This window comes from Nicotiana tomentosiformis, chromosome 1 (genome assembly GCF_000390325.3).
Source record: "Nicotiana tomentosiformis chromosome 1, ASM39032v3, whole genome shotgun sequence".
NCBI lineage: Eukaryota > Viridiplantae > Streptophyta > Magnoliopsida > Solanales > Solanaceae > Nicotiana > Nicotiana tomentosiformis.
Window position 1 is genome coordinate 29,393,978 of NC_090812.1, and position 27,835 is coordinate 29,421,812.

The window sequence follows — 27,835 nt, forward strand, 5'->3', positions numbered from 1 at the left end:
AATAACAGGGATAATACGCTAAAAGGCTCTACATTTTACTAAGCTAAAAGGGCACTATATTACTAGTCTTTAAACAAATAAATAATCTAAACTAGATAAAATCAACAAATACATTTTAATCACAAATAAAATCACGAAAATACATATAAAACAGTAAAAGTAATTTATTAATATTTTTATTAACAAATAATAATGATTTCTCAATTTTTACATATTTTTTTAGAACACCAATATCTTAGTCCGGATAAAAATAACATACCAATTTAAACGCAAAAAAATATAAAATAACATGAAACACATTCAAAACACCTAATATGCATTATTTATACGAGTTTCGACATAAACTAAATCGGAATACCTCGATTTATGTTTTTCGGAAAGTTGAAGAATTGAATATTTGAGTCCGAAACAAGCAAACCACAATAATAGGAATGGATGGCTAGGATGTGGGACCAACAATCTTATCTTTTTATGGGACGGGTGGAGAAAATACTCATTTTATTGAAATGAAAGAAAATAATTTTTCTACATCATGAAAAGAAAGTATTTTTTTTGTTAAAATGAAAAAAATATTTTTTTATATCATGAAAAGAAAACTCATTTGTTGAAATGAAAAAAAAAATCTATCTATAACATGAAAAGAAAGTACTATTAATAATATTTTTATTTAGGGTGGAGGTGGGGTGAGGGGGTGGGGTGGGGTGGATTGGTAGGAAAGGTGGAGAAGGAGTTTTGGAAAATATTTTTCCTTCTCTTGATAGGGGGAAACATTTTCCTCCAATTGGAGAAAAATAAACATTTAAGTCAACCAGACATAGAAAAATTGAAAAATATTTTCCTTCATACCAAACACACCCTAAGTCACCACATAAATTCCATCTTACCTGTTCAGAGCTTGATTTAAGGATCATTCTACCTTTTACTGGGTATTTAAGGAAAACCACATCATGGCGCATATTTTGTATATGCGAAACTATATAATGCAAATTTTGTGTTGGACTAAATAAAGTAGCAAACAGAACAGGACAGATCACCAAAGGTTATATGGATAATAAATATTTTCTTGTTATAAAATAAAGCAACTTAGTAAAACATGAACAAGACATGTTGTTATGAAATAAAAGCAATTTAGTAAAACATGAACAAGAAATGGAGATAGAGAAAAAGAAAAAAATTTCTTCTTCAATTGTGTATATTTTCCTATCTATTACAAGGCCTTTATATAGGCATGAAAAGTGAAGAAAAATATGTCATTGAATATGTCATTAAGCATAGAAATATGTCATTGAATATGTCATTAAGCATTTGAGAAGATCATGGAGGAAGAGTAGACATCCACCATAATTTGATTTTTCTTATAACACTCCCCTTGGATGTCCATAGATAATGTGCCTCGTTAAAACCTTATTAGGAAAAAATCCTATGGCAAAAAAATCATAGTGAAGGAAAAAAAGTACACATGTTTAGAAATACGCCTTTTGGTTGCCTCGTTAAAAACCTTACAAGAAAAATCTAGTGGGACAAAACCTTGTAAGGAAAAAAGAGTACAACGCGTATTAACTCCCCCTGATGAGAGCATCAATTCACATTCTTGAACCTTCGTATCCCAATCTTGTACACTAGTTTTTTGAAGGTTAACGTCGGTAGAGATTTGGTGAATAAATCAGCCATATTATCAATTGAACGGATCTGTTGCACATTGATATCACCATTCTTTTGAAGATCATGTGTGAAAAATAACTTTAGTGAAATGTGCTTTGTCATATCCCCTTTTATGAATCCTCCCTTCAACTGGGCTATGCATGCAACATTGTCTTCATACAAAATTGTAGGTAGTTTGTCACACTTCAAACCACATTTATCTCGAATAATGTGTATTATAGACCTCAACCATACACATTCTCGACTTGCTTCATGAATAGCAATTATCTCAGCATGATTAGATGAAGTAGCCATGATTGATTGCTTAGTCGATCGCCAAAATATGGCAGTGCCTCCATATGTAAACACATAGCCTGTTTGAGATAGAATCTTTTGTGGGTCATATAAATACCCAGCATCGGCATAACCAATAAGATCAGGACTGCAATCATTGCCATAAAATAATCTCATATCGGTAGTCCCTTTTAGATACCGCATTTTTTATTTGATTCCATTCCAATGTCTCCTTGTATGAGCATAGCTATATCTTATTAAGACATTAACTGAAAAAGTTATGTCAGACCTTGTAATGTTAGAAAGATACATAAGTGCACCAATTGCACTAAGATATGATATGTCGGGACCAAGAAACTCTTCATTATTTTCATGAGGTCGGAATGGATGTGCTTTATCTATATAAAATCGCTTTAAAATTATTTTAGTGTATGTTGATTGATGGACAAAAATTTCATCTTTCATATACTCAATTTGTAGACCAAGACAAAATTTTATCTTTCCAAGATCTTTCATTTCAAATTCTTTCTTTAATAGTCTACTACTTTAGGAAGCTCTACTGCTTTAAGAAGCTCCCTAGGAGTTCCAATGATATTTAAATCATCAACATACACGGTGATTATAACAAATTTAGATCCATATCTTTTTATAAAGACACAAGGACAAATTGAATCATTCTTGTACCCTTCTTTCAACAGGTACTCACTCAGGCGATTATACTACATGCACCCTGATTGTTTCAATCCGTATAAGAATTTTTGAAGCTTTATTTAATAAATTTCTTGGAAACCTTAATATGCTTCAGAACAATTTAAATCCTTCAATGATTTCCATTATACGCATATCACGTTTTTCTTGTATTGCCAGATTAAAACCTGAAATGGTGACATCCACCACAAGAGAACATGTCTCTATATAATCAATGCCAGGATATTTACAAATCTTCTTGTGACACAAGTCGTCTTTATGTCTATCGACTTGACCTTTTTTTTCCGCACAAGAACACATTTATACCTCCACTGCTTTATACTTTCAGGTGTTGGGACTATCCGTCCAACTTCATATTTTTCAGGTGAAATTAATTTTTATTGCGTATTTTTCATTTGGCCAATCATTTATCTGTCCAAATTTCATGACAGATTTGCGCTCAAGATCCTCGTCAATATTAATAATTTTGAGCGCTACATTATATTAACAATATCGTCGACGATCATTTTATATCGGTTCTACTATTACCCAATAAAGACATAACTTATTGAGATCTCTTTATCTTATTATTTTCAGGTACCTGAGCCTCTCCCATGAGGTCTTATGAAGTGTTATGTCGTGGTACTCTTCTAGAGCACTTGCCTCTTTATTATGACTTTCTTGAACATTTGCTCCTCTCCTTCTTCAAGGAGTTTTATCTTTGGAACCGATTAGTCTATTATGCTTTATGCATGCCATGGACTCTATTCATTATGAACTTTATTTTATTTGGAGCATTAGCAGCTGAATATGACATTTAGCTTTGGGTCAGCAAATACGCCTGGCAATATTTTGCAAATGAATTATCATTTGAACTTCAAGTTCATATTTTCTCGTACGATGATCTCGATGTACTCATAATAATTCATTATATGCATTACTTTTTCAGCTTCCCATTTTCTCCCCTATTGTTGAGATCACTAACACATATCCCTAGCCTTATTTGGAGATCCATCTTTGTGCATTGTGGTGGAATAATTAAATCATATAACACATTCATATTTCTAGATAGAAATTATTTGGTTCCTGACCCTGAACCGATTGTGATAGGGAAAACTTATCATAACTTGGCTAAATGCGTATAAGTGTTGTTGTATATTAAATAATACATCACATACCAAATTTTATTTTGGCAATTTTATTCTCATAACCAATGGTTTAGATATAATTGGAGGCATACAATTTCTGCTGAACCAACTTGGATTTAAACCAGTATTATCAAGATAAATCATCATAATTTATATTCTGCAACTGTGCTCTAATAATTTGAGCAATCAATCTTGCAAAAGCCAAACTACAAGTTGATAACAAATGCACATGTGACCATATAATAGATTCATCTATTAAAATCATATAATAGTAAACGGTCCACATGGAAGGTGATTGGGCCCATATATTTATCACCTTTTATTCGTTCCAGAAATCAAAGGATTCAATCCCAACCTTAACGGGTATATCATGAGAATAAGTAGCACAAGAGAATTCTTGAATAATCTTATATTTCTTCAATATATGCCAATATAATTCTCAATTAATTTTTTCGTATCATAATTGAACCGAGATGGTCAACCGGTCATACCAACTAATATTTATTTCAGTAAACCTCTAGTTTACTTGTGGCTTGTGATTGCATCATCATGCTTATACTTGTGTAGTACAAATAGAAGAAAAGTCAGGTAACCTTTCATACTTACCCGGTTTGATTATAATAATATAAAGATATTCAATCTTCTTTTCATTTATAGTCTCAATATGCCAATCACTTTGGCAAATATATTTGTAAATCAAAATATTTCTTTTGATACTTACTACAATATTAATGTCATGAACAATTTCATTCATCCGGGTAGTAACAAATTATTTCTTTCAGAACTTTTAACTGCTTTTGTACTACAAGATCTTTTGTCACACCATCTATATAATGAATGTCTCCTTCATAAAGAGAATCATATCATAATAATTGTCATGTTCAAAATCATCACAAGCAAAATAATTTCTTGCTTTAATTTTGCTTTTAATAACTTTCATAAGGCATGACAAAATATTTTTTGGCGTATCACATGCATATGACCAATGATATATTCATGTAACTACACAATAATATTCATTATCTTTCTTTGTCTCAAACCTCCCTTAGAGGTGAGTTGTAGTATTTATCCAACTATGCACAAGTACATTATTATGCATAATCTTTATCATATATATATTTTCACATTCGCTTTCAGGAATGAGTATGCAATCTCAATGTTTATCACTGTCACATTCTCTTCAAAGAATTTCTCCTTTTTTATAATTACCATAGTGATAACTATTATTATTTTGGCCTTTCGCACGCCCGCATTCATTGGTCAACCACTTGTCTTTATTTAGACTTATCATGCACTGCTATTACATTCACTTCAAGAATGGAGCAAATCAAGTGGGACAAGCTTCATGCTTTTTCATGAAAATTATATTATTTTTTCTTTAGTTATTATTATTATTATCAATATGGTGCATTAGAACTCAAACCCAATGTTTTACCCATATAAAGGCATGCTAGGCCATAATGCGTTGATAGATAATGCGTTGGCATAACATGATGTATTTCATTAGGATGTATGCCAATTTTGCTTTCAATGAAATACATCATGTTATGGTAAAAATATTATTACTAAATTACCTTAATAATTATCTATCATAGTATGTAAAAGGTCAGAACATATATATACGTTGGAATATTATCTTTGTCCTATAAGAGATGTAGCAAATAAAGACATACCTTTCCAGTTCTTTATTTCACTGGATACAATTGAAAAAAATATTTTTACTAAATACTGCACATAAAGTTAATGTAAAGATATGAAAGTATGAATGAGTTTAGATGGATGTAAAACTTATCTTTGTATTATCATCCAAGATATTTTTCATTGTACTTGATCTCATTGCCTGCTTATAATTTACATAGTCTTGACGTAGAAGATCATGAAATGAGCAATTCGTGCTGATAACGTATTATAAAATAAAAGCAACTTAGTAAAACATGAACAAGACATGTTGTTATGAAATAAAAGCAATTTAGTAAAACATGAACAAGAAATGGAGATAGAGAGAAAGAAGAGATTTTCTTCTTCAATTGTATATATTTTCCTATCTATTACAAGGCATTTATACAGGCATGAAAAGTGAAGAAAAATATGTCATTGAATATGTCATTAAGCATAGAAATATGTCATTGAATATGTCATTAAACATTTGAGAAGATCATCGAGGAAGAGTAGACATCCACCATAATTTGATTTTTCTTATAACATTCCTTCATTTTTAACAAGAAATGTTGGTTTCCAATCCTGAAAATAAAAACACTTTTGATATGAAGCACTTTACTAGCTTTGAAATCAGAGGCGGAGTCATGATTTCAAGCTTATGGGTTCGGAATTCTAATCGTTAAAAGTTACTGAGTTCTAAATTAATTATTTATATATATTCAATGAATTTTGTAAGACAAACACAGGGTTCGAATCAAAGTTACTGGGTTCGGTCGAACCCGGTCCTTACACTCTACCTCCGCCGCTGCTTGAAATTGGTCTTTCCGACAAGAATTCGGATTAGTCGGACCCTAACGAGTAGAGAAGGAAAACCAAAAAAATCCAGAACAGGATAGAAATGTTAAAAGTGGAAGTGTTCCATTAGTCGTACATTCACAACCGTTTGGTTTTATAGAGACAGGAGATTCCTATTTCGTAGAATTAAATGCTTTTCTTAGGCCAAGGCGTGGTAGGGTTTTAGAGTAATATAAGATTCTGTGTGAAATTGAAAAATATTGGTAATATCATTTATTTGGTATTAAAACCAAACTATAAAAAAGAGGGGGGGAAAGCTAATTTAGAAACTGAACCAAATATACACCTTCGTAATTTAACATATATATAGCTAAATTTTTGTGGATACTAGAATAAATTTTACGTATACATTTGTCTTTTACTTTTCATGATTTATCACTAAGTTACCCTTGCCACTTCATTATTTTGGAGACATTTTTATACATGTGCAAAAGTGACCGATTTGGAAATTAAACATATATTGAACTTCATAGAAAAGTGAGGAGGCAATGGCGATAAACATGCAAAGAAGATACTAAATTTTAATTTGATGGGTTTAATATTTATGTTTTAGTCAGTGAACCCCGTTACACTTTTAAATTATGGGGTCAAAATATAATACTTATTAAAATAAGCTCCTTATTAAAATTACTGTAATTCAGTTGAATCCATACCATATAAAAAGGAAAATATCAACCTCAATATGTTCCGTCAGCGATCATACTGCTTCTAACACAACCTATCAATAAAAACCTACAACTTTTTAACAGGCAATCAGATTCAGAGACAGAAAAGTAATTGAAAAAAAAAAAACGCACACAGAAGCAAGCACAATGTAATTTTCTAAAGCAGAGAATGTGATCTATGTTTATTTACTGCAAACAGATTCACTAATTTGTTTTTCTATTTGTTCCAGCGGATCCTCGCAATAGCAGCTATGAAAATCAGAAATTATGGGCACCAAAAAACAAAATACAGATTCAGTAACGGCCCTTCGAATTATTCCCTAGACTAGAAGACTATACTATATGTAGAAAAGCTTAACTGAGATATGGCCCCATATTTCTGGAGAATGAGAAATAACCAACCTCAAAATATAGTTTTAACATCCAAATCCAGTTTTAACTTCTACCTTTCTCTTACGCGTGTGTGAAGGCTATATGCTATTTTCATGAAACATGATAAATAAGTAACAGAGGAAATTGATGGATCAGGAAAACTAAGTTTCTATTGCTGTCACAAAAGAGAAATTGGAGCAAGGCTTTCTCCGGAAGGAAGAAGCTTTTCATTGTAGTTGGCCGTGGAAAGGCTGAGATTGAGATAGAAGTGAAGAAGATAGAAAGATCTGTGAGTTTACGGTGAGCCATGGGCGAAGCAGAAACAAATTTACACTAGTATATACGCCATTGTCGATCATCTGAAAAGGGTATGCTACCATAAATGGCCAAAAACAAGTCTACCGATGCTGCAGATTTACAAACAGAAAGTTTTAACACTCCATCTAGTACCATAGTATTAACTTCATAGAATAGAAGTGGATAAGAGATTACCTATGAATGAGTAGCCACCACTTCATTCCACTTGTACACCTATTCTTTCACAGTTACACCTAGTTATTTCAATCATTTGAACAACATCTTGCACAGCTTTTGGCGAATGAAGCAACTACCCACTAAATAATGTGGATCCAAAAGGGACATCTCTTCCTGCTTCTGAACAAAATACAAGCGAGAGAAGATGGACAATAGTCGTTGAGGGCAAACTAATATCTGACATTATTCAAGTGACAGATGGAATAGAAAAAACTTTTGTGTCACTGCAGAATATATTTCAAACAACACGTTACTCCTCAGCTGCTTCCTCCACCTTCCACTCCCAACCGCCTACTATATGTGGATAATTTACCAATGAGCTTCTACATCAATCCTTCTCCTGCCAATAACAGAAAAAAGTACAATTCCAATAAAAGCAACCGATGGGAAGAACCAATATTTCATGAAAAACAAACGTGACAAAGGGGATCTGATTTAGGAAATAAATCTGGTACTATAGCCCAAAGCTCACAAATTTCAAGAACAATTTTATTTTTTTGTTGAGAAGGAAGAATAAACAATTTTATATAACAGAAGAAAACTTACGGAGCTCATCAATAGAGATACTGCTGACACTTTCACCACCTTTTATAAGCCGAATCCTCCCTGTGAAAAAATTGTATAACATCAGATGCTTTTAACATCCGTTTCACTGACAATGCAGTTCTTCATACAATAATACAGCAGCAGCAGGTGCCAGCTATGTATAACAATAGTAATACTAAATAATTATTTTGCAGTATATGTTTAAGTCGGTTATCTCATATTTATGAAACTATTAGGCGATCACATACAGAATCTAAGGCAGAGCAACATCTCAAAAGCTGATTAGCACATTTACTCCCTCTAACTCGATTTCAATGTTATGATTTCTATTTTACTTGTACCAGTCCAAAGTATCCAGATTGATGGAATGGTTCAACTTTTAATTCCCAAAATAACTACTATCTTACTCTAATCTGTGGTTACCAAAACTTATGAACAGGGAAAAAGATATAAGATGATATAATGAATGGCAGCTCTAACGCGCAGGACACCGTGACAAATTAACACTCCTTTTATCCAAAAGTTTCAGTAATGCATCTCCATCTTGTAACACCATACAAGATTTGACAACACCTCAGAATATACTCCTATAACATTCAAAATTCAAAGATAAAAAACATATTCATGGCTAAAACATTATTTGATGTTCTTCCTCAAACAATCTTTCCTTCGACAAGTATAAGTAAATCATGCTAGTCTGATAAAAAATCTAAATATGTGTTTCACATAATATAGGGTGCAAGGAGTACCATTCAATGCAATGTTAGACACCCACATCTTCAAATATGACAAACCACGTGTGCTTACAATAAACATAAGGACGTACCATCTCTGCGCACACAAATTTCTGGGATGCTTTTAACTTCACCGCTGAGACTATCATTATAGACTCTGGTTTCAATATCACCCTCAATGTAGACTGAGGAGCTGATAGAACATATACATTAGAGAATAAACGAGAAACAAAATGTGGTATATAGACGGGAAAAAAGGTGCTTACTTTTTGGTAAGTTGCTGAACGGAGTACTGCCCAAGCATATCATTGTGCACCGCGACCCTATGCCACTGACCAGGCTTAGGCAAGTTTCTGTCTCCCTTGATTCTCTGATCGAACATGCCACCTGTTCCAACTGTGAAGATAGTTACAGTTCGGCCGTTTCTCAATATTTTCTGCACAGGAGATTGCCCAACTCTGCCACATATAATAGCCTGTCAAAAAAATTATCCTGCCTTTAAATTGGTTTTTCAGTTACCCGAAAAACAAAACAAACAAAAAATTGAAAAGATAAAATATGCCACATCTTTAACATTTTTGGTTAGGAAACCAAAATAAATAATCTAACAGTTTCTTTTATTTGGCTATGGGATTTCTCAAACAAAAACACTGTTCATAAATCGCATTTCAACTCCAGCTTCCATCATTCAACAACAACCCAGTATAATCTCACTAGTGAGGTCTGGGGAGGGTAGTGTGTACGCAAACCTTACCCCTACCCTGGGGTAGAGAGGCTATTTCCGATAAACCCCCGGCCCCCTCCCTCCAGGAACTCCCCACCTTGCTCTTGGGGTGACTCGAACTCACAACCTCTTGGTTGGAAGTGGAGGGTGCTCACCACTAGAGCAACCCAGCTTCCATCATTCCTGTGTCAAATATATCTTTAACTAAAATAGCTTCATTCTCAACCAAGTTCCTTTTAATTTCTACCAAAAGGTTGTACTTAGCCAAGCAATGCGAATGCAGCTCTTCAGGATCATATCTCCAACGCGGAACATAGATATATATATATATATATGAAAACCTGCTAAAAAAAAGGCAGCCCGGTGCACTAAACTCCCGCTATGCGCAGGGTCCGAGGAAGGGCCGGACCACAAGAGTCTATTGTACGCAACCTTACCCTGCATTTCTGCAAGAGGTTGTTTCCACGGCTTGAACCCGTGACCTCATGGTCACATGGCAGCAACTTTATCAGTTAGGCCAAGGCTCCCCTTCATGTGAAAACCTACTAAAATTTCAACAAATACTAGATCTAAACCAGTACTGTTAAAAGTACAATGAGTTCAATGCTAAGAACCTTAAGAGTCGTTTAGTTCAATTGTGGGATAGACAAGGATATTCCATGGGATTAGCTATCCCACCTTCTATATAGGATAATTAATACCATCATATTGGTATAAAATTTATACTTATTTTAGCTAAAACCCATAACCAAACATGGGATAAATACAATCTCAAATTCTATCTAGGGATTAGTATCCTTTATCACGGTTACCAAACGACCCCTTAAAGGTCGAAGCCTATCAAGTTAAATTCTAGATCTACCTATGCACCCAAGCCTCATATGGAGTCGGTTGCAACAATTTTTTAGTGCAAACTCAGAATGATCAAAGAGCAAAACAAAAGCCAGTGTAATAAGATAATGGAACAAAATAAAATTAAACACTTAAAGAACACAGTCTAATCAAATAGGAGTAGAAAATTGCTCAAAAAACTAACATATACTTGTACAACATGTTAGCCTTCTTGTCATTCATTCTTTGACTTCTACGTGTACACAATGCAGTTATGGCTCAACTTCAATACGCTTATAGGGCTTTCAACAAGAGCACATACCTTGTGCACACCCCGAAAATTCCAGCCCTTTCTAGGATCCACACTTTGCAGCTGCAAATCCGGCTTTTCAGGAAGAAAATCATCATCATCAATTTCTACAGCTTCAGTATTACTTACAGGCGCATCGTCATCACTAAGAAATGTACCAGTTGAATAACACAACCTAGAGCTTCCTTGCACACCCATCACTGTAAAATGCAAAAAAAAAAAAACATTATCATAAAGAAAACTACTTTTTCAGAATGGACATCAACTGTTCGGTCAAAATCCTCTTTTACGAACCTATGTCTTCAATATAACCAGTACTATGTTAAAAGAATCAGTAACAAAGTGAATAAATACAATGGAAGTGTGATTGTTTACCAAGAGAAGAACAGGGTCTTGTGGCAGGAGAGACGCGTAACAATTTGACGATTTTAGCAGCCATTGAATTCATTTTTCAGTTGAAGGGAATTCAGAAACGGGAGAATTAGGGGACAAGGAGGGTTTTAGTTTTACCGCTATACACTCTTTATACGGGTCGGGTTTGTACCTTGGGCCAGGCAGAGTTTTTCTGTTCCATTCAGCAATATAGAACCGAGTATGGCTGTCCAACGAAACGGGTCAGCCCGGTCCATCCCGATCTCGTCCCGGCCCACTCTGTCTTAAATGGGACTGGGCCCATAGTCAACGGGATACCGGATGGAACGGACTGCCCAGTTCCCATTTCGTCCCTGTAGGCTGGCCCGTTAATGTCTCGTCCCGTCCCGTCTGTCCCGCATAATTTTTTTTATTTTTTATTTTGAAAAAGAGTCGTTGGGCAACGGTATTCTTTGTAAAATTAGTCGTTGCCAACGGCTATAAACAATCATTTTTCCCCCCCCCCACCCCACCCAAAACACCCCTACCTCTCCCCCCCAAAATTTTAATTTAATCCCTAGGTTTATTAAATTACACATTGGCCCTGTTTTAACTATAAATACCCCCTTCCTTCTTCATTTTTTTCCATAAAAATCTATCATTCTCTCTCAAATCTCTTACATTCTATCTATATTATTCTCTCAATTTTCTCACAATCAACTACGTTTCAAGTATTTGGGCAAATATTTAGAGCAACTTTCAAGCTTCAAATTAATTTGTCAAGTATTGGAGCAATTTTTTGGGTAATTTCTTCAAGTTTCAATATTTAATCACGGTGCACTCGTTCCATCTCCCAATTTTAATATTTTATTTTTGTGTATCATTTTAGTACTTAATTTTGGTGTTTACTTTACGTGTTCTATTTTTGTATTTTATTTGTGTGTTTAACTTTTGTGTTAAATTTTCTAATTTAATTTCGTATTTAAATTATGCCTCCTAAAAGTGTATTTGGCATATTTAAAAAAAGTAGGAAAAAAAGTAGTAAAGGTGCTAGTTGTAGTAATTCTAATCCTAATCCTTCTCCTAGAATTAGAAAATATATAGATTAAATGACTCATGTTGATGAAATTTTATTTTTCCAACCCCCCGCATGTTATAATATTAATTTGGGAGAACAACTAGATCATGAAACTTTACAAAGACAATTTGGCAATAATATTTTTATTGACGACGAAGAAAATGAGGAAGAAGAATTAAATGAAACACCCACTAGTCCAGCAACACAAGCTCTAACTCAGAGTCAATCCCGGTCTGGAGCTTTACCCCTTGTAACTCCTGTAAGGGGTAAGGCTAAGGTTGAACGTATCAAAACGTCACGTGTATCAAATTTTTTTAAAACATGATAAAGTCAATGAACTTGTTATATGTATTGGCGCTCCTAGTGGATCTAGTGGGGGTTCTAATTTTTTTACAACAACAGTTTCACCCTGCTTCTGGTAGTATACTACGTCCCTATAACAAAGATAAAGATCATGAAAATTTAGCAAAAATGATCGTTGTTTGTGGCTTACCTTTTACTTTTCCTTCCCACCCTGCTTTTGTGCATTATATACAAGAAATATATAATCATGTTTTTCAAGATTTTCCTAAGACCACAGTTAGAAATGATATATTTAAATTTCAAACTGAATATCTTAAATATATTCGTTGTGTATTTTTTCACTTAGATTGTAAAGTGTCTATCACATCTGATATAGGTCGTAGTCCTAATGGTTGTGATTATTTAACTGTTACATGTCATTGGGTTGATCATCACTGAAACATGCAAAAACGTATTATTGGTTATAAATTTATTGATTCAAAACGCACTGGAGCATATATTGCAACTATTGTTCTACAAATAGTTGAATTTTATGGGCTCATTGATAAAGTTTTAACTATCACATTAGATAATGTTTATGCTAACACAACTGCAGCAAATAACTTAAAAGCTATACTTTGTCTAATTAATCCAGCAATTTTTCATGTTAGATGTGCATGCCATATTTTTAACTTAGTTGTAAAAGATGGTATTAATTTATTTTATGAGGCTTGTAGTAAAGTACAACATGCCTGCGAATGTATTTTTCGTGCTAATAAAGCGAGTAGACTTCGCGAGTTTGCACAACAATGTACTAGTGCTAACCTTCCATATAGAAAAAATCCAAAAGATGTTTGTACTAGGTGAAATTCTACTTATGAAATGCTTAAGGTTGCTTATGATTATCGGGTGCCTATACAAAAGTTATTTAATATGCATAATGGTATCCCCACTGATCAAATTGTTGATTCTGATTAGGATGAGTTCAAAAAGCTTACTAAATTTTTAGAATAATTTTTTCGTATATATTATCCTATTATTACACAAATATTATGGTATATTTGTGGAATTTATGTTGTATTTGGTAAATATAAAATAAATCAAACTTATGCACCGGTCATTAATGAAATGATTGCAAAATTTAAAAAGTATTATTTCCCTATTCCCCAAGTTTATTTAATTTCTACTCTACTTAACCCATCTTTAAAATTAAGAGGTGCAAAGGGACTTGTTCATAAAATTTATGAGAATTTAGGAATTCAAAAAAATGAACAGCCATCTCTCGAAGACTGCCAGACTAACATATATTCTTATGCTAGATCAATATTTGATAGTTATAAATCTATGGTAACAACAAGTGGTGAAAATGCTCCTACTACTTCTAAAGCTAGAGTAGAAATTCTATGGGAAGGTATGCAGGATATAACACGTTTTGATTCCTCTATTGATTCTTATCTTAATCAGGGATTGGAATGTATTAAAAACGAAGAAGGCAACGAACAACTTTTGGCATGGTGGAGGGAGCGTAGCAAGGCATTTCCAACACTTTCAATAATGGCCCGAGATATATTGGCTATTCAAGCATCATCAGTAGTATCAGAGAGTGCTTTTAGCGCGGCAAAATTTCAAGTCGGAGATCATAGACATTCATTAGCGGAGGTCAGCCTAGAGATTTTCATCTTATTCAGAGATTGGATTAATTTAGAAAGAAGAAATAATGATTTTGAAAAATTAACCACCAGGGAAGAAGAAGAAGAAGAAAACAATGAGATACTTAGCACTGGGAACGATGACGACATGGAACTCATGGAACATCAATCAACATTGCCAATTCCAGAACAATGTCCGAGATAAATTATAGATAAGTTACAACGAAACTATATAGGAGCTTACAAATATTAGTTTGATAATTTATAATTGGCTACTAAGAGGCATAGTTCAAACAGAACCCTTTCTAGAAGGTGGCTGCGTAGATTATGTGTTCTTCAAAAGACTTATATTTGTATGTGAAATTTGAAAGTTCTATTAATAAAATAAAAGGCTTTAGCCTTGATTTTTTTTTTTTTATGAATTGGCTTACACTCTTATTTAGTTACCTTATAGCTTGAAATTATATTAAATAAATTATAAGTATTATAATTACTAAAATATTTCGTTACAAGTCTTTTATTCTAATATTTTATAATTCTTTACTTAGTTTCTAACTTTCTTTATAATTTATTAAGTTTTAAATTTATTTAATAAGTCAAAAAACTAGCTGTTGCAAACTTTAAAAACTTAGTTATTGTCAACTTTAAAAAAATAACCGTCTCTATCTATAAAAAATTAATCGTTGCCAAATTTAATGCTTAAATAATTATTTTTTTATAAAAAAAAAAGGCCCACTTAGGACCTACGAACCGTCCCGTCCCATCCATCCTGTCCCGTTAAGGCCCGTCCCGCCACCGTCCCGGTTAAATATCGCCCCGTCCCGATTATTTAGTCCCGTCCCGTCCCGTTGGGCAGCTCTAGAACCAAGTAATAACCACCGATTTGCTTCTCGTTTGTCTTGCCCTAATTTTACAAGTTCGGCTTTTAAAATGGTCCTCGCCTTTATCAGTTTTGTTTAATTGAATTTTTACCTAATTATATTATATATAAATTTATTTAAGTATGATATAATTTGTCTCGGTTATACTTCTGAATGTGGCTTAGCTCCATGCCTAAACGTATTTCAAACAGTAAAAATTAATTATGGTAGAGGAATAGTCATATTCAAGAACATTACATACATAACCATTTTAAAAGTAAGATTACGCACATAACATGATTGACGCAAAAAATTCTCGTGACTTATTTCTCTGTGATATTATCATCATTCTTAAGCCATAATTTCAATTAGGAGTTTTTATAAATGCTCCAAATGTACTTGTTCATGAATAACAAAAAAAAATTTCAAAAGAAAAAAAAGAGATTAAAGAGTTACAAATGTGCATTGACAAATTAAATTAATGTACTCCAATCATCACTAGTTGAATATATTCGTTAGTTAACGAGCTTGAGAAACGAATTTATTTTTGTTTTGCACATTGATCTATGTTCTAACTTCTAGGGTCTCAAGTCTTCATCATATTGAGTTTTACAAGGTATGGATAAACAAAACGAAAGTGAAGTTGTTGGCTATTTTTTGGCTAATTGTGTGAAATCAAATGCTATTTCTTAACTACCCCTTGAAGAGAGAAAGAGCGAGTCCGCCGTTAGGGAAGAAAATGGGAGCAGAGGTTATTCTCATGTTGTGAAATAAGCAATCACTACACGTTTACATGAGTTTGATGAGAAAATATGTAACTAACTCCATCATTTAATCCCTTTTACATAGTGTACTTTTACTAATATAACCTTAATCTTGAAAGCAGTATTGAGGGCATCATTTTGAAAAGTAACAAAATCCGTGATACCATTAGCATATGAATAGGACACTCCTCTAACCCCATTACCCACGTCTTCTGAAAAAAAGAAGGTAGGAGCAACAATAATAATGAAAAGGAAAGGAAAAGGGAAGAAACAACCCAACTCTTGTAAATATTGAAACATTGTGTTTGGCAAGAGCAAAACCAACTTCTTCAAAGAAAATGAAGATGGAAAAGGGAAGTTTTCATAGTATTCGAACATGGAAAAATCCCAGCTCTTTCCTAAGGTATTCACAAATCAATGGCTTTACCATGTCCCTGCAACAAAAGGTGAGAGTGAGATTACCCAAGTTGCTTGATGTCAGGAACCCTATGCAAAAGACTGAAGAGGATGGCCCCAAGGGGAAAAACAAGATGATCAAATGGACCAAACCTGCACAACTTCTGCCAAAGGAAATTGGTTCCATTTTCAGTAATGGTTCTCGCAACAAGAAACCATTTCAAATCTCTAAAAATGACAGAAATGATAATGTTGACGCTTTGGATGAATGCGCAGAAGAACGAGATGCGCTGATTGTCTCCAGGAAAAAAGGCAGCAAGTTTAGTACTTTGTTGGAAGATTCAGTAGAGGGGTTAACATTGAGCAGGTCATGTTCATTCAAGAAGGAAATGAGAATCATAGATACAAAGGGAAAGCAAATGAAAAAGAAAGATGAAGCAACGTCAGAAACGTCAACTGGCACAAGAAAGCAACCACGGATTTTGTTCCGAAATCTTTCAGGGCTCAAGTTCAGGATCAGCACGAGGGTTAGATTTCGCTTCAACAATTGGAAGACCAACAAAGCAGATACTGGAACAGACTTTGAAGGTGCAGACTATGGGGCTGTTAATAATGCCGAGACAGGGAAAATGTCGAAAACCATTAGCTGGGCATCAATCAAGAGGCCTACTGGTTACTGCATCATTAGAAGCATGAAATCCATACACAAAAGAATGGTGAAACAGGGGAGAGAATGCAAACATGAAGAACAAGAGAAAGTTGAACTGGAATTATGCAAGAAAAGGATACTTATGGGAGAGAAATGTCGACCGCTCAGTGCATCCGGCAGCCTTCATTACGATCAGAATGGCATTCTGTTACCAGAAGTTCTTCCATATCAAGAGCTATAAGCATGCTAAAGTAGATTGTGTGGCTCATTTCTGCACATTTTAGATTTTTAGGTAGGGTAAACTCTTTCATCTATAAGTAAGAATTTCAGCTGAACAGCAACTTTGTGCACTGTACATTTGTGAAGTTAAGACCTTGTTGTAATTGTCTACCTGCTTCTTTCATATCCCCGTGCATGCTTTTTGAGACTGTAGGAGTTAAACCATAAATCAGCATCCTTGGACCTGGGCAAGCACGACAATTCAAATCTTCTTCCTCAAGTTTTCATGACTGTAGGAGTTAACCGTAAATATGCAGTTCTCAGATCATCAACAGAACTCAAATGATATTATTTTGTTGGGACTTTGTAGCATCAGCTAATGATACTAGAGGAACTACGAGACAAAACTGCAGCTGCAGCTTCCAATAGTAGATTAGTACACACCAAAAAGGAGCAAAAGAAATAAAGTAAAGGTGCTACAAGGCCTAAAGACCACACATCAGCAAAACATATTGAGAACTACAATCGCAGATGTACATGGTCATAGCTTCAAAGGCTTTAACCCAAGCGACGCCCTAAGCCTGTTGGCTTCTGCTATCTCTGGATCTGGATGATCTGTTCCATCATCTTTCTTTTCTTTCTTCTCCTTCTTCTCCTTCTTCTTCTTGGGTTCATCCCGAGCAGGACTAGCACTGCCGCGAGCATGCCTTTTACGACGATCATCATCACGGTCTTTACGGTCTCTGCTTCTACTTCTGCTCCTAGAATAACTCCTGTGTCGACCACGCTCACGGTCACGTCTATCACGTTCTCTGGCCTCCCTGTCCCTTTCTCGATCCCTCTCTCGACCATAGTCCTTATCGTCTCTGAGGCGATGACGGTCCCTGTCTCTATCCCTGTCACGTCTGCCACGTTCCCTGTCATAATCACGATCTCTGTCATAGTCTCTATCATAATCTCGATCTCTATCATAGTCACGATCCCTGGAAAAAAAAAGGCATAGAAGTTCAAATCAGAAAACAAAAGGAGACCAAGCCCAACAAAGGAAAAGGCATAGCGGCTTGTATCGTAAAGTTAAAGGTAATGTTCTATTCATGGCTTGGCCACTGAGAAGTAATACGATAACACTACCACTGCAGAAATCTAAAATCACAGTGTAATTCGGAACAAGAGCCTCCTACTCGATTAATTAATTAACAAAGTAAATAGCCAAACTAATTACACTACTACCAATTGAAACAATTGGACAGTGGAAATGTATGATCTATCATACTTCTCAACTGCACACTGTCAGTGCAGAGAAACCTGGCAAGATCACAATATTTTTTATATAGGAAGCTGTGCTGATCACCAAAAGGCCTAAAATGCCATATTGGTTGTAACCTGCGAAGTGTGTGCTTTGAGTAATAGTTCCAGAATATCTCTGGGTACTTCAACAATCAGCTTCCAATCAAACAGCAATCAACATACTATGAAATAGTGAACAAAATTTCACTTAACCAGGTTTATGTCAGGGTCACCACCTTCAACCCTGACAGATAGCCCCCAACACGACTCCCACAAAAACAGGAGCTTGAGAAGCTGCAGTTTTTCTGAATCATTTCAAAACCATTAAAATCATATATAACGATGCACGCGCTCTGAAATGAACACTGGGTAATGGTATCAACTCGAAGCAGTCACACTCCACATCTAATAGGAGTTATTTGCAGTTGTTGGACCCCATATCCATGTGCTCCACTTCACACAAGTCAGTCGAGGCAAATGAAGAGTCCAAGCCTCAATGCACAAATTAACGAAGTAGATGACCATACCCAAAAAACCAATAACAGTAACGAAAAAAGATCAACAGATGATTGAGCTCTACCTGTATCTGTGACTATCTCGTCTTCTATCCCGATCTCTTTCCCTAGTTGGACTTCCCCCACGATAGTAATCCTGCATTATTACAGATCAAGACTCAGAATACTGGATCAAGCCTTAAAACAAAGATGTCCATGTAAAACTAAGCACGTAAATAATTAACCTTTTCATGCTCATCATCTAATCCAGTGGCAAGTGGTTCATCCTCATCCTTTTCCTCTTCCTCTTCAAAGTCATCTTCCAACGCACTTCTCCGAGGTTCCAGCTGTCCATTATGTTCCAATTGCGATCTAGTGTCAACACATGATACATGAGAAACTAAAAGAACACACACACATAAAGAGTAGAGAAAAAAATAGAGAATTAGAGGTGCATGCACTGTAAAATAATTTGGAGGCATTAACAGCAAAGAGAGAGATCTAACATCACGAACACTGCAAAAAAGAAAAAATTTTAAAAAAGGAGAAACACCTGACAACATAGACAATTACAGAGTTTTTTAATATTGGATGATCAAGGAAGTTTTCTCTTTCCAATTGATATTTTTGTGATCTGGACAATGTGTTTTGGGCTCATTATAATTTTCCTCTGTGTTATCATCTTAAGCAAATTGAACTTTCAACTTAACTGATACAAGCTGTCTTAGATCTCCTAGTAATTGTGTTCAATGAACTGAGCAAAATTCTTGCAATGTATAGGCCTCAATGGCTCAAGTCTTTCTCCCCATCACTGCTAATGTCATCAGGAAGCAGAAAATGGCGAAAAGGACAGCACAACATCCATTACTAAATATAAACAAACAAAAACATAACAACCAGCCTCCCTCCTAGAAGCACAAGTCTTGTTTGGAGCAACATAATCCATCACTACGCAAGCTTAAGTAGGGGCTAATTAAACCAGAAAAAATTACATACTTATTTACAAAGTAGAGTCTTTATTTTTTTCTAATCAACCTAAGCTAATTGGATATTCAAAAAATTAATCATGTTGTGCATAATTTTATGGTCGTCCATTTAGGTGAACAAAGAGTTAGGTAAATTAGTCCACTTTTTTTACAAACCTTTTCTTGATGCGAGGCAAAGCAATATCACAAGAGTAATCTGTCGTCAGAAGCTCGTCAATATACTCATCCACGTGTGTCAGTGCATACTCTGCCACAACCAGGAAAAAAAAATTAGGACTCAAATAATCATAGTTTTATTTAAATCACCCAACAAAACCAAAAAGGGCAAGAAAAACTTACGCCCATCAGCTAATTTACGTCTGAGCTTCCGATAATCATTGTAGAGAGGCTCAAGGTATCGATAAATATCGATATCTGTACCCGTAATCCGCAAATAAAAAGCCCCAAGAGCACGAACATACTTGTAATCTTCGTTTTTTATGAACTCCACAACTATGTCTTTTTCAGGCTGGATTTGGAGCATCTTCATCACAAGGCATATAAAGGGTGTGGGTTTTCGATTGCCGCCGAATGTACCACCGAGGTGATCGAGTTCCATGGCTTTGTCGACTAGGGTTTCTGCTGTCAACCCGAAACATTGTTCTTTCCAGTAGGTGTTTTGGTATATTTTGGACCTGAGAATTTTCTCCACCAGATTCTGTGGGTTCGTTCCCCTAATGCTCTTTGCCAGTGGATCGGTGCGATTCGCCATGACTGTCAAACCCTAATCGGATGAGAGTGGAGAGGTTTTGGGAGAAAGCCCCAAATATGGGAGAGAAGAAAATCGAAAGGGAGCGGAGTATATATATAATATATAATATAATAATGTGGCTTCTTGGGCCTTTGAGGCGGTCGGCTACTCGGCTACATACAGAAAACAAAGTAGTCCTCTATATTTCGGGTATACATAGTAAGTAGTCCTTCAAATTTATAAAATAAAATACTCGTTACTATTTCAATATTTTTAAAATTTAAGTCATTATTTGTATAGTATTTGGTCGTGAAGTTTTGAGTTTCAAGTGAAATAATTGTGGAATATTGAGATAGTGGTATGATTATGTATCTCAAATGAGGTTTTGTGAATCCTTAATTTTCACAAATAATTCTTCCACGCAAAACCTCATACTTAACTGACAATCGTTCATTATTAATTTTCTCAAATGATCTCTTAATCTTTGGAGGTAGACCTAATATGGCCCTTTATATATAAGAAGTGCACCGATAGTTGCTTTAGTTTGTAAAAGTGGAGTATATTTGAGCCTCCTAACACAAAAATGAATTTACGCTTACCTAATGCATATTAGGATAGCAAAATTAACTCATGAAAATATATGATAGATCAATTTAAGTAAGCACAAGTCAAAATATTGAGCTGATTTGAAGTTAAGCCGGAATCGAATATCGAAAATCAATTATGTGCGGGGAAAAATGAAGCAAAATGTTCAAAGGCCAATGGCCGACAGATCATGCCTTTGGGAAAAAAATCCAATTAAATGCCTTGTTTATGCCTACCAAATTATCCAATGAAGTGGTTTTATCACATGAGACAAAGGAGAGAGGCAGAAGAAGAATTACAATTATTCTAACGCCTCACAATGCGACGCGGCAATGAAAACAACAGTAGAAATCAACTGAACCAAGATTCTGAACTTCCCCACATACGCGGCGCATGAGGCGGCGCGGGGTGCGAGGCGCCAGCCGCGCCAGTTGTTTTTTTTGTACAGTTATTCCAGTTCGGTTCACCGAGTGTAGTTTCATCCCGATTCGTTCCTACTTGATATAAATACATTGGAAACACGTTTTTGAAGGAGAATTCGACCTAGGAGAGTTTTAGAGATCTCACTAGTGGGGTGTGGGGAGGGTAGTGTGTACGCATACCTTACCCCTACCCTGGAGTAGAGAGACTATTTTCAAATGACCCTCGGCATCCTTCTCTCCAAGAATTCCGCACCTTGCTCTTGGGGTGACTCGAACTCACAACTTTTTGATTGGAAGTGGAGGGTGCTTACCATCAGAGCAACCCACCTTGTCAATAATCGGTGCAAAATGAGAGTTTGTATTGTAAAGTTGTCTTTGATATTTTCTATGTTCTTAAACTTATTTGTGATGACTTTCTCCATATCTATGGAGTAGTTCTTCCCTAGGGTTTTGACGGATATGGTATTTTGATTGATATTTATAGATTTAACTCCAGTTTAATTGTGTGATTACGTTTATGGAGCTTTGAATTGTTTGCAACTTTATTCACCTGCAGGTTTAATCGAAAGAGGAATATTTTGGTGATTATCCTTGCATTATTTGGTTTGGTTTAATTTAGTGATTCTTCTAAGTAATTGAGAGAGCTTTTTTAATTATTGATTAAACCAAGTTAGAAGAATATTCGATAGACGTTTTCCTAAAGACTCATCCATTAATGTATTCTTGCATATCTTCACAGTGCTTTATATTGATTTATTTTGTAGAGTTCAGATTTAATCGAGAGAGGAATCTTAACCTTACGTTTAAGCCAATCATCGAGTGAATTCATGAGAATCATTAGAACATTAGAAGTGAATTTAAACAGAGTTAGATCCCGAATAGCTATCTTACACTTATCCTGTCGTGGCCTTTATTTCTCATATTGCTTACAATCCGTTTTAGTTCAACTCTCACTCTCTGTGATCAATTTCCATTAATCGTACTCTTAATTTAGTAGTTAATTGTAGTTTGTAATTACCTCAAATCAAGTGTTGATCATCTTGAATAGCATTTAAGTTAGAAATTACTTGAACATTGTTTAAATTCAATCCATGTGGAGACGATAATTAAACTATACTATCTTTGGCTAGCGAGCATTAATTTCGTGTTGTGTTTTGCGCTCGTCAAATATGTTAGATATAGTCATAATAAGGAAAAAAATGATTAATTTTATTTCGTAATTGAAAATTCATAATAAGAAATAAACAAAGAATCTAAACATTATTTGATTAGGGTGGACCGACTTATGATCCTATTTGGCCCATCTTTGACTCAGCTGCGAAGAGCTGATCAATTGGCTTGCTCATCTTCAAAGGGCAAAGAAGAAGAAGAAGAAAAATAAAACGAAGAAGAAGAAGAAAACAGATGAAGTTTTCACTTTCTCTTCCCTCATTTTTTAATTTGACGAGATATGGAATAGCTTCTATTTAGCTTCACCTTAAACTTGTCAACCGAGACTTACCAACAAAATATTGCAGTAAGCAACACAACAATTATAAAAACATCCGGGTAGATATTGCTCCAACACAACAAATATGATGCAGCAATATTTTCAATTGGATACCCCTATCAATTATGTCTTCACATACCACTCTAATCATTGTATCATAGTGAATTAATAGATATTCTTCACCGTAGTAAATTAATATGATTTGATGTTAAACATCCGATGTGGGTAAATCTTTACCGTAAAATTACCACTACATCTAGCATAAAAATGATGAGATCCGATGCAGAAAGTACTAAGTTTTCAAAGATACCATTCAGATGACCAATAAAAGTAAGCTTCTTACAAATGCTAATATAAATATAAATCTCGAAATCTACAATATATTGGAGAAGGATTATAACCAACATCATAATATAATATAATATAGTAATAATAATAATAATTTATCTATATCTATATTTATATTATTATAAAAGCACGAATAATTTATGCTAAATGTTGAATAAAAGTACGAATAATTTATGCTAAATGTTGAACGACTAAAATATCCCTGAAATATTGATCGACTTTTATGCCCTTAAATATTTGTATAATTTAAGGATCTAATAGTAAATTACCTAATAATGAAATTCTTTTTCGATTTAAACTACACATATTGCCAACCCTACAATGTCAATCCTATTTGAATAAAAGAAGCACGTCCATAATTTTGTCAACAGGTGGGTTGCTCTGATGGTAAGCACCCTCCACTTAGAGGTTGTGAGTTCGAGTCACCCCAAGAGCAAGGTGGGGGAAGGATGCCGAGGGTCTATTGGAAACAGCCTCTCTACCCCAGGGTAGGGGTAAGGTCTGCGTACACACTACCCTCCCCATACCCCACTAGTGAAATTATACTGGGTTGTTGTTGTTGTCCATAATTTTCTATCAAAAAGAGTTATTCCTAATTACAATTCCCTATAACAAACAAGGCACGTACTTTAAGAGAAAATTAGTATTATGCTTTAAAACATCTATAACATTTTAAACAAATTGAAAAATTCTTACTATCCTTTAAAGTTAATTCTTATTAGTTCATATAAAGCTAAAACTAAATTATATGATATATTATGTGTTCCCAAGTATGAGGAGTTATTACGTAAATTGAGTTAATTTTTAAAATATTAAACAATAAAAATATTATTAAATTATAATCTTTTAAAATATAACATCTACTTTTAAATGATAAAAAATATAGGGGCAAGTTTATATGAATATTTTATTTTACATGATAATAAAGTGATTCTAATAATACAAATGAGATTGTTCTCTTTAATTTATTTATTTTTACTTCAGTATGAGTAATTGATTCTTTTACAAATTTTTCAAAGAAAATCGATGTATATATGTTACATTGTTTCCTAAAACGGGTTCGTTCAAGTCTTCTATATATCGAAGTTTAACAAAAAATTTCTTTGATTGATTTATTTTCATTAGATGCTCAAGTGCCATAAATTGTTTCCAATTCAATGTTACATCAATTTATATAAAAATAAAAAGCAAAATATTTAGAATATTATTATTAATGTATTATGCGTGATGATTGGTTAAAAACAGTTTAAAGTAAGTGAAACAAAATGATTGGATCCGCTCTGTTACAAAAGCAAAAATATATTACGATGTTCATATAGAATGTGAAAATTAGCTGGAACTTTTCAAACAATTAGGAAGCATGTATAATATAAGGTATTGATTTTATCTTTGTGTATTGTTCTGGGAATATTGAGTTTATGAATTTAAGTTTTATTTTTCAAATTATTTATCTTTTTCATATTTACCTTATTCTAGATAATAAATATTTATTGTTTTACAAAATAAATGTTTGTACTATTTAAGGTACTGATTTATTGAGGGATACATACGTTATTTTAGAGTAATATAATTCTTTTAAATGTATATATTCTTCATGTCCACGTAATTCTTGATTATTCTCGATAGTACATATTTAAATAGTGGAGATTTATCCAAAAGTTTTAAAATTATTTTAACTCAAACGATTGAAATGAGTTTCAAATTATCCTATACTTCTTCGCAATTTTTTATATTATTTTCAAGTAAAAATGTACGAACTCGACGCAATTATGTGATTCAAGTGATTAATTATGTATTTTATTACTCTTACATATGTTCAAAAAATTGAAAAAACTTCTCAACAATGTTACATTATATATTTTAAAATAATCATCTTAATAGGTATCACATGTAATTGTTTTTCTTGCATAGTTGTGATTGTTATTTTTATTATATTTTAAGGAGTGAGGTGATCATTTTGAGTGAAAAATGTACAAAAATCGAAATCCCTTGTAATTTATTAAATAATCACGGAGTATACAATGCTTAAATCCAGAGAAAAATACAAAATTAATTGCTTTGTCAAAAATAATTATATTAACTAGCCAAATAGTATATAGAATATATATACTATATATATAATTCACATACATACCAAAAAAATATTTATCTGCTATTATTTTTAGAAGAGATTACAAATATATACTTCTCTAAAAAATTTAATCAGGGACTTGATTTATCATAACATTTGTATAATTAATATTTTATTTCTTTGAATAAGGTGAAGCAACAATGATTATTTCATCTTGTAAATAATTTGTTACTAAATTTAGTTAGTTGTTCTTTCATATCAAAATTCTGACTAAAGATTTATGTGCAACGCACGTACATAGTAACTAGTTATATTTAAAACACGAAGCCCTTAGCGAAATATTGTTCGTCCTTTATACCCTTAAAAAATAGAGTTCATACCGGATAAAATGGTCATTTAATTATTTTTTAATATTTAAGACTTCAAAATTAATTAAATTTTTTGTATTTATTTTTTCCTTATTCGAACATGTAACATACTATATTTGTAAAGGAAACGTTATAATACATAACACATGAAAGTCACGTTTTTAGGTTTAGGAGTCTGTTTGAAACTCTGCGGCTAACTTGTGGAAAGCAGACACATATTGTTGAGTATTTGCAAAGTTAACGATGAGTTTTAAGCTTTTCGTTATATCTCCTTTTTTTTCTTTATCTTTTTTTACGTTAATTTCTTCTTCGTGCGCATGTTATTTCGTTTTTATTGATTACTTCTGTATTTTAATGTGAATCTGAATCTTTTTGCCTATAATAAATATATATTGTGTCGCATTTCTTCCAATTTTTGTTGCAAATATTTATTTGTGATTCATTTGAACTATCTATAGTTTATGATCCTATATAGCGTGGATGATTAAATAGTTCCCTCCTTGTGTATTAGGGAAAGAAAGATTCACAAATTTTAGGTTGATTAGAATTGGTTTGAAGGTATGTTCTATAACCCTAAATTTTATCTTTTTTATTTTAGTAGTATGATAATTCCTTAATCAAGAATAAAGTTCTAAATCAATACACTTTTGTAATGCCAATTTAGTGCCAAAACAAGTACTCGGAGGCTGCTTCAGTTTTCACTCATCACAAACTTCAAGTTGTCATCTCCTATCTATCACTCTCATCTATGATATTTTATGCCTATTTTTATAAGTAATTGTATCTTGTATGAACCTATATGTCCTCTTGCTCATAATTATAATCTACCATGCAGCTACTTCTTTTTTTCCGTTTGCTTTCTTCTATATATGTACTGGGTGCCTCCTAATATCCTCTGGAGGAGACAGAGAGGTATGAGACGGCATCTCACTCTGAGGCTCACTTTGGCCTGCTATGGCTGGAGGCACCTGAATGTTACCCTCTCCTACAGCTGTATCAAGCCGTTTACTAATCGCTTGCTTCCTAGTCGAAGGCATCGCTAAAAGAAAACAAGGTGAATATTAGATATGAACACTTACGACTCAACTCTACGCACGATCTAGATTCAGGAAGAAGGTAACAACCCTAGATGTCACGTAGCCTCCTGATTATAAATGTGGCGCGCTACACATCCATAATCAAAACTCTACTAGACACGGCTCATAGACAACCCCTAGGACAGACTTGCTCTGATACCAAGTTTGTCACGACCCAACTGGAGGGTCATGACTAGCACCCGGGCCATACTTGCCGAGCACCAACGTACATTTTATCTAACCTTCCTTATTATCTTTAAGGGCCGACAAGATCAATATAAATAGTAGACATGGATCATGAACATCCAACAATGAAAGATAATGTCATGAACATACATAACATGGGACGACAAGACTGTCAAGAAACTATATATAAGGTACGAGCTATCATGATGCCATGAAAGACTATACAACAAAAATCAGCCGAAAAGGCATTCTAAACCATACATAAGTCGACACCTGTCTATGAGCCTCTAAAGGAACATAAGTGCTACAACATTGCCGGAACAGGGCCCCGACATACCCATAAGGTCTATAACAAAAATGCATACCAAGACCACGGCAAGTCCGGAGAAGGGATCTCGCCAATAACTGCTGAACTGGACAGCCTACTGTGGTGGGGGAGCTACGTCTACCTGTCTATCAGGACCTGCAGCACGACATGCAGCGTCCACAAATAAAAAGGACGTCAGTACGAATAAAGTACTGAGTATGTGAGGCAAGAAAGCATA

At 34.1% G+C, this 27,835-nt stretch overlaps 2 protein-coding genes and 1 long non-coding RNA gene across 3 annotated transcripts in view; 1 reads left to right on the top strand and 2 right to left on the bottom strand.

Annotated features, from left to right (window-relative positions):
• Window positions 1-7,750: 7,750 nt before the first annotated feature.
• Window positions 7,751-11,534, bottom strand: LOC104089890 (single-stranded DNA-binding protein, mitochondrial). Its single transcript, XM_009594900.4, has 6 exons — window positions 11,376-11,534; window positions 11,013-11,200; window positions 9,402-9,610; window positions 9,228-9,328; window positions 8,402-8,461; window positions 7,751-8,195 (listed from the first exon to the last, which is right to left on the bottom strand). The coding sequence occupies exons 1-6, from the start codon at window positions 11,446-11,448 to the stop codon at window positions 8,179-8,181; spliced, it is 648 nt and encodes a 215-aa protein (XP_009593195.1). The 5' UTR covers window positions 11,449-11,534; the 3' UTR covers window positions 7,751-8,178.
• A 6,042-nt stretch (window positions 11,535-17,576) lies between these two features.
• LOC104089889 (pre-mRNA-splicing factor 38) lies at window positions 17,577-20,921 on the bottom strand. The gene is made up of 5 exons (XM_009594898.4): window positions 20,355-20,921; window positions 20,172-20,262; window positions 19,275-19,401; window positions 19,116-19,186; window positions 17,577-18,231 (listed from the first exon to the last, which is right to left on the bottom strand). The coding sequence occupies exons 1-5, from the start codon at window positions 20,764-20,766 to the stop codon at window positions 17,790-17,792; spliced, it is 1,143 nt and encodes a 380-aa protein (XP_009593193.1). The 5' UTR covers window positions 20,767-20,921; the 3' UTR covers window positions 17,577-17,789.
• Window positions 20,922-23,548: 2,627 nt separating this feature from the next.
• The window catches only part of LOC138895368 (uncharacterized), a 30,229-nt gene continuing 25,942 nt past the window's right edge, over window positions 23,549-27,835 (top strand). The window contains exon 1 of the long non-coding RNA XR_011409417.1: window positions 23,549-23,667. This is a non-coding gene — a long non-coding RNA (uncharacterized lncRNA). The remainder of the gene's footprint in view (window positions 23,668-27,835) is intronic.

Excerpts from the sequence above, each read along its gene's own strand:
- LOC104089890 (XM_009594900.4), bottom strand. The coding sequence starts at position 11,448 with ATGAATTCAATGGCTGCTAAAATCGTCAAATTGTTACGCGTCTCTCCT. Across the intron at positions 11,201-11,375 it reads AAGACCCTGTTCTTCTCTTG|TGATGGGTGTGCAAGGAAGC; the intron begins GTAAACAATCAC and ends TGCATTTTACAG. Across the intron at positions 8,462-9,227 it reads AATTTGTGTGCGCAGAGATG|GGAGGATTCGGCTTATAAAA; the intron begins GTACGTCCTTAT and ends ATTTTTTCACAG.
- LOC104089889 (XM_009594898.4), bottom strand. The coding sequence starts at position 20,766 with ATGGCGAATCGCACCGATCCACTGGCAAAGAGCATTAGGGGAACGAAC. Across the intron at positions 19,187-19,274 it reads TAGATGATGAGCATGAAAAG|GATTACTATCGTGGGGGAAG; the intron begins GTTAATTATTTA and ends GTAATAATGCAG. Across the intron at positions 18,232-19,115 it reads CGAGATAGTCACAGATACAG|GGATCGTGACTATGATAGAG; the intron begins GTAGAGCTCAAT and ends TTTTTTTTCCAG.